Source organism: Phycodurus eques, chromosome 1 (assembly GCF_024500275.1).
Source record: "Phycodurus eques isolate BA_2022a chromosome 1, UOR_Pequ_1.1, whole genome shotgun sequence".
NCBI classification, from domain to species: domain Eukaryota; kingdom Metazoa; phylum Chordata; class Actinopteri; order Syngnathiformes; family Syngnathidae; genus Phycodurus; species Phycodurus eques.
In genome coordinates, this window is record NC_084525.1 from 11,656,902 (window position 1) to 11,670,469 (window position 13,568).

Genomic DNA, 13,568 nt, shown 5'->3' on the forward strand with positions numbered 1-13,568 from the left:
GAACACTTTTGAGACATAAAGACAATGGAGAAAAACAGTCAGTGAGCAATAAAGGGTTGCTAGTTATCTGGTAATTCCGGTACATTTTTTGTCGGTACCATCGTACGAGTACATCGCTCCTTAGCAGATCACAAACGAAGAAGTTTCATGAACAAATCACTCGTGTCTAACGGATCGTGAACGATAAGTTCCACGAAGGAATCACTCTTTTGTTCTTCAATTCCTCAGTACACCAGTTGACTGAACGAATCACTCAATTCACTTAAGTCCCTCCCCCGCTTGCACTGCGCTGCCTGACGCTAGCTGCTCATTGGTCATTCGCCGAAGTGCGTGACAACGCTGTGCGAATCGCAAATCACATGGCAGTACGTTTAATGAAGTCCAGCCCCCGCCTGCACGCTGGCTGCTCATTGGTCATTCGCCGAAGATTCAGAAGTGAGTGACAGAACGCTTCAGCAGTTCCGTTTCCGCTCGCAGCCGACTCGCTTGCCTGGCGGTGGGTGGCGGCCAAGATAAAAGAACGACTCATTTCATTCATTAATAATCAGAATAAAGTTGTTGCCCATAACCCTACATTGATTTATTGCGCTCTTCCAGCCGTGGTGTCATTTTAAACAGCTATTATCAATGTGTGGCCCAATTACTGTAAAATCTCAGGATCATTATCCTTTTTTTTTCCCCCACAAAAAAATATCATATTGTTTTAAATACAGTAGAGGTTAGTACAAATCAGAAGTTGCATCTGCTGATAGAATACTTTATATTTAAATCAGTAGAATGTTGTCAGCAGTGTCCATCCATCCATTCTCACTTACAATATCCTGCCGAGGGTTGCAGGGAGCTGTAGCCTATCCAAGCTGACATCGGCCAAAAGGAAGACTTTACCCTAGACTGGTCGCCAGCCATTTATACTCACATTTGCACTTCCACTAAGGTGGGGACAGAACCCAAACTGCCTACACAGAAGTCAGGCGATTGAACCACTTCATCGTAAGTGACTTGTTGTCAGCAGTATATATTTTTTAGATTTGATTTAGATAGTGTTAGATTTGAGCGATCCATTAAATTCATGGGTTCATACTGAGAGGAGTCCAGCATGTCTGGTTACACCACTGGACAAATGACTCCTTGCATATGGAGTTCACCTTATTTCAGAGCTTCTGATACAAGCCTCAATAAATTCATACAACAACTCTCCAAGGTAATTTATTCAATATAACATGACGAGACAATTAAAAATATAAACATATCCTCATAAGGACACTTAACAGATGTCCACATGTATTTTTACCAGTCAATGGTGAATTTGCAAATGTAATCTACCTATTAAAATAAAGGAGGAGGTTGCATAAAAATCACAATCAAATCAAAATTCACATTTAACACTTAGAGATAAATAAGATAAATATTAAAAATTAACATTTCTGTGCTCAAATTTCCCCCCAAAATGATCAGTGTATAAATGATCAACTGTCCTTGAACATATCCCCTGGTGTCTTCAAAAGGGCAACGTGTCGAGGAATAACTTGTCTATTATAGCAGGTGGTGCCACCAGATCCTCTAGCTTTAAATAAAAAATCCTCTGCAGGCCTTGAACGCACAGAGTGCGAATTTCAGGAAGCTTTTCCACCAGTCTGAACAAATGGTTCGACCACGTGTTTGAGTCTCTGTCTGAGTATATGCTGCCATCCTTTAAACATTTCACAATGCTGTTCTGCAGCTCCTCCACCTTACTCGGTTCCTTCAGTCCGTGTCGCTCTGTCCAAAAACACGCATTATATTGGACGTTAAATTTGATCAGTGTTTTATTATACGATATATATATATATATATATATATATATATATATATATATATATACATATATACATACAGTATATACAGAGAGAGAGAGAGAGAAAGACCAACATAGCTTGCATTTAAATATATACAGTACAAAGATACATACACCATTTTGGCATACGGCTACAAGAAGTTCACGGTAGGAACATATGCATATCTAACTATCTCTATACTGCTTATGCAGTTCTATCTTGCTTAGCCTATTAAGAGTAACCAGTATAGATATGAAGGCTATCCAAGCTGACTTGGAGTGATAGGTAGGGTACATCCCCAAATATCTTTTTACTACAAAAAAGCCACTCAGCAGAGCAAAAGCATACACCAGTGTAAGACTCTCTGTAACTTCCCCTAACAAACTAGGCTAAACTTAGCTCCTCCTCAATATAGAAAGGTCTGTTATCCAGGAGTTTGTCGGCATTTTGTGGCATCTTCGGGCATTACAGAAAGAATAAGTGAATTTGTGAATAGCAAATCGGGAACAGGCGGGAGTTCACTCTATTCATGTCAAAGGCAAAAATGCACTAAATAAGTTATCTTTTGGAGGTCTCACCAGTGACCAGGGTGAGGGCACATATGCAGGAGAAGGTGGAGATGTCCAGATTCATCCTATGTAGATTGGTGGAGAACTCAACAATGCTGTCAATCCACTCGCCAAAGCCCCGCAGACATTGAAGGCGGTGCCACACAGAGCCATCGCAGAATATCATCTTGCCTTCATCTGGGTTAGATCTGAGACAAAAAGGTGCACATAATCTACCCATCCATACATATATACCTTTTCATGACCACCTAGATTTAGCATGTTCAGGGTCACATTGGCAAATTGAAACCTATCCCAACTTTAAGGTGGCGTACACTCTGGACTGATGACAATCAATGAGTGGGTGGTTAATCTTGAATGCATCAATCTGGTATGAACAATAGCTTGTGAACCACAACATTACTAGGTGCATATTTCTGTCTGATAATTCAAACAGGGCGGCACGGTGGACGACTGGTTAGAGCGTCTGCCTCATAGTTCTGAGGACTGGGGTTCAAATCCCGGCCCCGCCTGTGTGGAGTTTGCATGTTCTCCCCTGTCCTTGCGTGGGTTTTCTCCGGGCACTCCGGTTTCCTCCCACATCCCAAAAACATGCATCGTATTGTTAATTGACAACTCTAAATTGTCCGTAGGTATGAATGTGAGTGTGAATGGTTGTTTGTTTGTATGTGCCCTGCGATTGGCTGGCAACCAGTTCAGGGTGTACTCCTGCCCGATGATAGCTGGGATAGGCTCCAGCACGCCCACGACCTCAGTGAGGAGAAACGGCTCAGAAAATTGATGGATGGATGGATGGATAATTCAAACAGGTGTGTTGTTAGAAATGTTACAGAACCTTGTTCTGAGCCCCTGATAATCACACTCACTTGACACCTCTGCTCTGTTTACCTGTACGACAGACGTAACACAAAGAGCTCCAAGAACGCTGAGTAGAAGAGGAGGTCTTGGTCATGTTTGGACAGAGAGACAAATCCCGGTATCTTCAGTGCCCATGTCCCAATCACCTCCATTGATCTGGTCAGAAGGTCGTAAAACTGATGCACGTGCTGAGCGTCATCTCCGGGAGGGCTTTCTGGACCTTCTTTGAACTCCACAAGGCCACAACAAATGAAGAAATAAGTGTTTGGAATGCAAGCTCCTTCTGACATTAATACCGTTTCTTACTTTGGAGTAATCAAGCCGTGAGGGTGAAGGGTTAGACTCCACATGGGCTCTGACAAGGGAGCTCAGTAGCGTGCTGACCAATGAGGACGAATCAGGAAGAGCTTTAAGTTTGGAGGGAAGGCGACCCCTGCGACCTTTGAGACTGTCTGTCCGCACCACTGTATTGCACGAGGAAAAACATCAAACAGATTCTGTAAAAACATATGTCATGTTAGAAGAAGCTTGAAGGCAACATTCAAATGTTACCTTCTTTGACCATTCCGACTGCAAGGCATTTCTGGAATCGACAGTATTGGCACCGGTTCCTTCGGCGTTTGTCCACGGGGCAACCCTTGGCTGCCAAACACACATACTTGGCATTTTTCTGCACTGTGCGCTGGAGGAAGATTACAATAGTTTGTCACTGGACAAAAGGTTGATTGTCAAAGACATGATGTGGAACGACTGAACGATGTTTGGGTGACAATGAAACATCACAGATACAGTCCAGTGCATTGTGGTTATTGTTGTCCTGCAGTTTGATGAGAAGGCCAACACTCAAAAACTAATTATAAGCATCAATGGCCAGCTCGGTTTGTAATGCTAAGACACTTGTTCATATGGAATATATTCTAAATAAAAAGGTAAGCTAAAAGCCTCTTTGAAAATCATCAGCAGCCTTCTTGGTCCTGTGGGCTCTGAGACGTGCTGGAAGGTATTCGGTGTGTGGACCTGCCAGTCTGGGTAAATACAGGGTCATGGGCATTCATAATTGAGGCAATTGTCCTGGGAATCTTTATCAAAGGGGGAAAAGGAAGGTTTCTTATTCACGGCACGTCAATGGCCATTTTCAAACAGGACATTTGGCCCCATAATCGTTCCGGGCAAGAGGTCAAAAGCAGGCATGTGAGGCAAAATCCATCTTTGCATTTTCTACTGCTTATTCTGATTATTCTTATTCTTTAATCAGGTGAGATAGAGCAATATGCCAGCTGACTTTTACTGCAGGTGAGGTACACCCTAGACAGTGACAGTCACTCACAGGACACACACACACACACACACACACACACACACATATATATATATATATATATAAAAGTGGGAAGAATAGATGGATTGCCCGGAAATAACCCAGAAACGTGCAAACTGAACATGAAAAGGCCAGAGCTCATATTTTGTCATGGGAAAAATGTAAACCTTGGCCTGTGAGGTATATACGTATCTGCTCTCCACGTCCAACATACTGCTGGCAGAATCAATATGATAAAACATCATGGACAACAGATCAACACAATGTAATCACAAAGTTCTGAAATCATTGTGTTGTGTGAATTGTGTACATTTAGTGGTGTCTTAGTATTATATAATATATTTGTTCACCTCAAATCCACCTCACTTTATGTTGACATATGCTAATCAGTTAAATGCATTGAAAGGTAAAAAAGAAGTCTATATCTCAGCCTGCTGTAGTCAATGTCAAAACAAGAAGTTATTAGTTTTAGTGTGCCATATTTTTATTTTTTAGTTTAAAAATGCATGATATCTTGTAACTTCCAGATTTACTGTTCTTTATTTGTTAAATAAAAACCTGTTTTTTTCCTGTTTCTTGGATTAAAAAAAAACCTTGTAAAATCTTTTAACATTACACTTTTTTACAATCTTAGATTAAAAGTTTGATAACATTTCAATAAACCTATTTTTTTGTACATTTTAAAATCCAACCATCCATCCATTTTCTTTACCGCTTCTCGTCACGAGGGTCGCGGGCTACATTTTAAAATATTTTCCTAAATTAAAAGTGTAACATATTGTAACATACAATGTTTTTTCCCCACATTCCTTTACTTTAAATGTTAAAACTAAATATGCTATCTTTCAACATTTTAACTATTTTATATCCTTCTATTGTGGCCCATGTTTAGTTTTTATTATAAAAGTAGGGGAGGGAGCGATAAAAAAAATGGATAGTGGCTGCAAATGGGCCTTCGGGCTGGAGTTTGAACACCTCAGTTGTAGATAACTGTTCATTCAATATGATGACTACACATATTTAATATTTTAAATTAGCATTATAGCACCTATGATTCTTCACCACAGCATTCTTTAAAATAATGAATTAGGATTAATATTCAAGCGCAATTTGGTTCGTATTAGGTGCTATAACCGCTGGATAATGGTTGTTTCTATGGAGAACCATGGGTGCTTGGACCCAAAAGCCAAAGAACCACATTTGGGTACTATATGTAGAACTTTTTTTTTTAGACTGCATACTGTAAAAATGATGGTAAAATTTACAACGAACTGGTGTAAAATCATGAAAGAAAAAATGAACAACAAACTGGTGTAAAATCATGAAAGAAAAAAACTGTTAATAGAAAACCACTGAAACATCCATCCATCCATTTTCTGAGCCGCTTCTCACTAGGGTCACCTGCTGGAGCCTATCCCAGCTATCATCGGGCAGGAGGCGGGGTACACCCTGAACTGGTTGCTAGCCAATCGCAGGGCACATACAAACAAACAACCATTCGCACTCACGTTCACACCTACGGGCAATTTAGAGATGTCAATTAACCTACCGTGCATGTTTTTGGGATGTGGGAGGAAACCGGAGTGCCCGGAGAAAACCCACGCAGGCATGGGGAGAACATGCAAACTCCACACAGGCAGACGCTCTAACCAGTCGTCCACCGTACCGCCACCACCACTGAAACAGGGTTCAATATTAACCATTCACAAATGCTAATTTTAAAATTGAAAGAATCATATTTCTCTGTAGAATTTAAAGATAACTGTCGTATAAACTTCTTTGTTGCTCCCCTACTGTATATATCAAATTTTCTCTAAAATTACGTGAAAGTAATAGCAATATTCCATTATATTTTTCCATTTGTTCATAAAATACACATTTTGTAGTGACCAAACAAAAAAATGAATAAAAAATAGAACATAAACTAAAACACAAATATCCAGCAGCCGTATGAAAAATAATGTGAAGCCATCTGGTTCCCAGAATGCATTGCGCCATGCAATGTTCAATTATTGCAGTGTCTGCAATGTCTGCCTTATTTAACTGTCACATTTATGGATTATTTATGTTACAGGTTTTTTTTTTTTTTTTTTTTTTAATGAAACCGTGACTTTACGTTCTGTGTTATGTAGTGACATCCTAGTCAATTCAGCTGTACAATTTGAAAGATGGTGGAACAGTGGGTGAGTGGTCAGCACCTCAGCCTCTCATTTCTATGGTGTTGGTTTCAAATCCAACCTTCCTGTATGGACTCTGCATGTTCTCCCCATGCCTGTGTGGGTTCTCTCCAGGTACTCTGTTTTCCTCCCACATTCTCATAACATGCATGGCAGGTTGTTTGATCCATCCATCCATTTTCTGAGCCGCTTCTCCTCACTAGGGTTGCGGGTGTGCTGGAGCCTATCCCAGCTATCATCGGGCAGGAGGCGGGCTACACCCTGAACTGGTTGCCAGCCAATCGCAGGGCACATACAAACAAACAACCATTCACACTCACATTCACACCTACGGGCAATTTAGAGTTTTCAATTAACGTGCATGTTTTTGGGATGTGGGAGGAAACCGGAGTGCCCGGAGAAAACCCACGCAGGCATGGGGAGAACATGCAAACTCCACAAGGCCGGGCATTGAACCCCGCTCCTCAGAACTGTGAGGCTGACGCTCTAACCAGTCGTCCACTGTGCCGCCGTAGGTTGTTTGAAAACTCTAAATTGTATGTGGACTGTAAGTGTGATTGGTTGCTTGTTTATATGTGCCATGTGATTGGCTGGCGGCCAATTATGGGTGTAACCCGCTTCTCGCCCAAAGTCAACTGGAATGGGGACCAGCACACCGTCACTGTAGTGAGCATAAGTGGCTCAGAGAAAGTGGATGGATGAATGGAATTTGTAAAGCACAACAGGACGTTGACTTGTAAAATTAATACTCAAGAATTCATGAGTAATAATATCTTTGCACAATTTTAAATTAGCTATACTCATTAGTAACGTCGATGCTATTATTGTTTTAATTATAATTTCCTGTATTGTAGTTAGTTATAATACAATTCCATCCATTTTATTTATCGGTTATCCTCACTGGGGTTGCGGGCTTCTGGAGCCTATCCCAGCTATAGTTATATAGCACTTTGTATAATGGTTTAGTGTCATAATAATAAATTTAAAAAAAAACTGTGCTTGATTATTGCCAGTTGGAAATAATTAGTTTAATTAGCAGCACGTTCATGTTAATTCAGCAGAAAAGGTCTGTTTAATTAACCACTTAAAACAGTTAGCTTTTGTAAACTTTTAACGTTTTCATACAGTAAAATGTACAGTGTATTCTGGAGGGATGCTTAAATTTTTAACATATTCTTTACTGAGAGAATTCTGGCAACCCAGCCGGCAGACTTTTTCCCTGTTATTTTATGGGAAAATTTGCTGATTTTTTTCCCCCGGATTTTTTTATTTGTATTTTATTTATTTATTTATTTTTTAACAGTGCAACTAGCTAAAGAAATGACCCACCCCGACCACCTCACCCCCCCAATGGTGCCATATGAAAACAGAGAATCGGGTTTGCGATATATAACCTCTGAAAGCATCTTTATATGTTTAGAGGGAAATGTTCACAGAACCCACCTTGAAGAATCCTTTGCAGCCCTCGCAGGTTCGCACTCCGTAGTGCTGGCAGGCTGCGTTGTCCCCGCAGACCGCGCACAGTCCCTCCGCGCTCGGACGTCCTCGGCTGGGGGTGGACACGGGGATGCCTGAAGTTGTTTATTAAGCGCTGACTGTGGGCGAGCTGGAGAGGGTGAAATCCTGCACACGACTGCTTTCCAAGTCCATTGCAGCAAAGGAGACCGCGAGAGTCCAATGATTGGTCCACGTTGGTAGACACGTGGAAAGGTCGGTCAAATTTCATCGGACTGCAGTTAGGAAAGTTTCGATTGCCTTCGTGTGTATGTTTCATGGAAAACAGTGAAAATCTGGATAAGGCGTTTGCCCTCTGCGCCGCCACCAAATAGTCTTGACGGAACAGAGAACCAGAGTTCTCCCACATAGCAGGTCCTGGCGGAGTTTGAAAGTCGGGCACGATGTGTGCGCCCGAGGATGGAGACTGGTAATAGTAAACTGAACTCGTGGAGGGCAGTAGATCAGCTGCCTGCGGGTGTTGATGGTGCTGAAAGCGTACAGGGCATCTACGCGCATCCTCCGTCTTGACGCGTGACAGCTCACCGTGAGGCGGCATTTGGAAGAGACACTGGGGCTTCACATCGTAGCCACAGCTGTAGGCTTCCGCGCCCGACGACGGAGCTGATATTTCACTGTTAGCAAGGTCCATGCTGAACTTAACAAACTCAGGGGTGAGGAAGTCACAGCTGCGCTCTCCGGCCGCGCTCTGACACGCCGGGCTGGCTCCTTGAGGAGAGGAGCTGCACTGGGTCTGCACGCATGGCATGGTCACTGCAATCAGACAAGAAAGTGCGGCAGAGTTGATTCAATGCATCCATATGGTTCCGGAGGCCGTGTTTCCTATATTGGGACGGATGCTGTAATAAATTAGAAATAAGAATTATATCTCTACTAAAATAACTTAGAGCAGTAGAATCACGGAAACAAAAGGGGTGCAAGTTCGAAGCGCTCCATTATAGTGATATGCAATGTATCAGACACGAATTTGTAGATTTGTGATTCTCGTGGCTATCATATGTACCTCAAACATGAATCCAGGAAGTTGAAGATGTGTGGCGATCATGAAGTCAATTGCTGGTTGCAAAGCAAAGGTGATCCGATGGCTGCAGCACGTCTCCCAAGCCTGCTTCAAGGCTTGATTCCGATGGACACCGACAATGTGCTTTTGTTGTGCCAAAACCATTACGCACAGAGGCGGTCTCTCCCCCTCTCTCTCTCTTGCCCCTCGATCCCCCCCCCCCCCCCCCTTCCTATCTGTACGTGCACTGCATTTAGCTCCTGATGTAGCCAGTTATTGAACTAGAGGCCCACTTGAGATCCATGTTGCATCTTGACGAAAACCTATTTCATCAATTTCATAGGATATATCAAATTCTACATTGTTTCATATCATATATTTTTCTATATTTTCAATTTTTTTTTAATTATGGTTATTTTGCAGTTGCATTTATTTTTAACCACTTACCAAGTGGTTGTTAGCACATCCGGCTCACAGTTCTGAGGTCAGGATTCATATCAGTGCGCTGGCCTTCCTGTGTGGCGATTGCATGTTGTCCCGACGCTTGTGCGAATAGTCCGGCTTCCCCGCATATTCCCAAAACATGCACGGTAGGTTCATTGAAGAGTCAAAATCAGAGATTATTCGACGAATCGCAGTCTTGGAACAGTTCAGTTGTATTTAAAGTACAACCAAACTCATTTTCATGTGCTGAAAAACGTGCAAAGACTGAAAAAACTTTTTCACCTCCAAAATGTTCCTGATTTTCGTTCCTAACCCTGGGGCTAGAATGACCCTCGTGACGTCACTGTACTGGGGCGAAAACCCCACTTCATAAACTATCAACACCAAGTACCCTTATTGCATGCAGTGGCCATTTGTTTGAATTGCACTTCCTTTTTCATAAATAACTTCACCCAGTTCCACCAGTATAGCGTGCAATTGGCCATAAAACTATGTCCACAACTCGGAAAAAATACATATTCACTGAAGTGTAATGTGTTTTGTGTTATTTGGGCAACATGTTTTGCTGTCTGGCACCCATGGCGGTTGTGTTGAGAGGCAGCGGCTGAAACAGACGAGATCCGCCCGTTGCCAGCGGTTAGAGAAGCTGCTGGACGCCACATTAAATATACTTTTTAGGAAAATAATACTTTTTTGCCTTCTCTACTAATTATTAAAATTATGGTCATGATGGTGGCAGTTGAAGAGCTAAGTATCTTTCTAGTTGGTACTTTGTGTGAAAAGTTTGAGAACCAGTAAATTGTGAATGTGAGTGTCAATGAGGGAGCACGGTGGGCAAACTGGTTAGCACATCTGCCTCACAGTTCTGAGGACCCGGGTTCAAATCCGGCCTCACCTGTGTGGAGTTTGCATGTTCTCCCCGTGCCTGCATTAATTTTCTCCGGGTACTCCGGTTTCCTCCCACATCCCCCCCCCCCCCCCCCCCCCCCGACCCCCAAAAAAACAAAAATGCGTGGTAGGTTGATTGAAGACTCTAAATTGCCCATAAGTGTGAATGTGTGCACGAATGATTGTTTGTTTATATGTGCCCTATGATTGGCTGGCGACCAGTTCGGGGTGTACACCGCCTCTCGCCCGAAGATAACTGGGATGGGCTCCAGCACACCCGTGACCCTCGTGAGGATAAGCGGTACAGACAATGGATGGATGGGGTGTCAATGATTTTGTGTTTACATCCATCCATTGTCTGTACTGCTTATCCTCACTAGGGTCGCGGGCATGCTGTAGCCTATCCCAGATAACTTCGGGCAAGAGGCGGTGTAAACACCGAACTGGTCGCCAGCCAATCGCAGGACACATATAAACAAACAACCATTCGCACCTATGGGCAATTTAGAATCTTCAGTCAACCTACCATGCATGTTTTTGGGATGTGGGAGGAAGCCGGAGTGCCCGGGGAAAACCCACGCAGGCACGGGGAGAGCATGCAAACTCCACACAGGCAGATTTGAACTGTGAGGCAGATGTGCTAACCAGTCGCCCACCGTGCCGCCTAAAAGTAATATACGCATTAAATTTCTACAGACTATCATACCATTGTGCCGCCTGTTTGGCTACATGTGCTCCACAATTGCTGCCAATCAATTCAAGCTCCAGTTCACCAATGACCTTAATAAGAATAAGTAGTATTGAAAAGGCAGGGATGAATGTTTGTATGCAAAAAAATTAGGGCTCCGGAGCGCCTGCCCACACAACCGAAATTAAGAAAATGATACCTGTAGACAAGTCGTTCTGAATTTTACAGGATAGTAAAGTGACAAAATTACATAATACCGGCCCCACACTGAATTTCTGCCCATGTCTTGGCAGCAAGGCTGGGCAAAGATTTGCCATCTCCAAGCAATGGTCGGACTACACAGAAGCAGAAGCCACACCAGTGATTTTGGGCCCCACAATTCAATGGTGCAAAGTGAAAATACTGTTTTATAGGAGCATGGGCCGTTACAATCCATCTATTTTCTATACCGCTTACTCTGTTTAGGGTCATGGCTAGGCAGAAGCCTATCCCCTACACCCTGGACTGAACACCAGTCAGTCACAGGGCACATATCGAGACAGACAACCATTCAGTCTCACATTCATGCTCGCCGTCACTTCTTTGCGTTTGTGCATGGAAACAATATCATATCAAAGCCAAAAGTCAAATATAACATTAGCATTACCACAGTTAGCTTCTGTAAAACAGCACATACGCAAATGTTCAGCAATTTGTCTACTGTGGGCGTGGGTAGGGTATTTGTGTTTGACAATGTGGCCACTGCATGCGCAGCACGCTCGGATTTGCTAGAGTAATTGTCAAGTGTAATTTAGTGGCCTTGCCATTGATGGCGACCATTCCAGGTCCAGGGTGCATCCTGCTTCTTGCACAAAGTCAGCTGGGGTAGGCTTCAGCACACCCACGACCCCAATGAGGTGCTATAGAAGAGGGACGGATAATTCGGTGTCTTGGTGCTGAATACACGAGTTAAAATACAAATAATCACACAAGTTATTATTTAGTTAGTGTAACCACTTGTCTCGTTGCAACCCCCTCGTTTATCTTCCATTATGGGAAAAAAAATCATACACACACACAAAAACATACATGGTATGCCTTCTCGACCCCACAGCAAAGTAAGCCGTAGCTCATTTGCATGAGACAAAAACACCCCCTAAAAACAGGCTGAGTTCAGCGAGGTGAAAAAAAGAGGGTATAAATTGTACTGTATTTCTTGTTTCTTTGGGTACTTGGAAAAACAGACATGTTATTAAGACACCTGTAACTGTTTTAAATTGTGGAAAAAGGCATATGTATCTTTTAAAGCAGTGATTCTTAATGTGTTGTACACGAAATAATCACTGAATTAAATGTTCAAACTGCATGTTGCAGTGGTTTAAACATATTTTATAATATAGAACAGCACATTTTTTAAGTACAGTTCAGATTGATCTTACTTTTAGGTACAACATATTTGCATTGCACTGTTTTCAAAAATGGCGGCACGGTGGACGACTGGTTAGAGTGTCAGCCTCACAGTTCTGAGGACCTGGGTTCAATCCCCGGCCCCGCCTGTGTGGAGTTTCCATGTTCTCCCCGTGCCTGCGTGGGTTTTCTCCGGGCACTCTGGTTTTCTCCCACATCCCCAAAACATGCATGAATTGGAGACTCTAAATTGCCCATAGGTGTGAATGTGAGTGCAAATCGTTGTTTGTTTGTATGTGCCCTGCGATTGGCTGGCAACCAGTTTAGGGTGTACCCCGCCTCCTGCCCGATGACAGCTGGGATAGGCTCCAGCACGCCCGCGACCCGAGTGAGGAGAAGCGGCTCAGAAAATGGATGGATGGATGGATGTTTTCAAAAATTTATTTGCTTATTCACTTTAACATTTCCCGTATTTTAACTATGTTTGTAGGGTGACCTTGAGTTGCTTGAAAGGTGCATATAAATAAAATGAATTATTATCGTTATTATTATTATTGAGTTAAAACTGTTGTGTAACTTTTATGCACAATACATTTTAATTGAATAATTATATTGGCAGTTTCATTTTCATTTTCCTATATTTAAACGTGGTAAAATTCAAACTGTACCTAATATTACAGTGTGTGACATCCATCCATCCATCCATCCATTTTCTGAGCCGCTTCTCCTCACAAGGGTCGGGGGCGTGCTGGAGCCTATCCCAGCTGCCATCGGGCAGGAGGCGGGGTACACCCTGAATTGGTTGCCAGCCAATCGCAGGGCACATAGAAACAAACAATCATTCGCACTCACAGTCACGCCTACGGGCAATTTAGAGTCACCAATTAATGCATGTTTTTGGGATGTGGGAG

At 42.8% G+C, this 13,568-nt stretch overlaps 1 protein-coding gene across 1 annotated transcript; it reads right to left on the bottom strand.

Moving 5' to 3' along the window:
* Positions 1-1,498: 1,498 nt before the first annotated feature.
* Positions 1,499-9,298, bottom strand: LOC133403864 (nuclear receptor subfamily 4 group A member 2-like). The gene is given in 8 exon segments (XM_061679264.1): positions 1,499-1,758; positions 2,393-2,571; positions 3,272-3,471; positions 3,548-3,705; positions 3,794-3,923; positions 8,180-8,311; positions 8,313-9,004; positions 9,255-9,298. Coding segments are annotated over 7 exon segments (1,746 nt in total). The 5' UTR covers positions 9,000-9,004; positions 9,255-9,298.
* Positions 9,299-13,568: the final 4,270 nt, after the last annotated feature.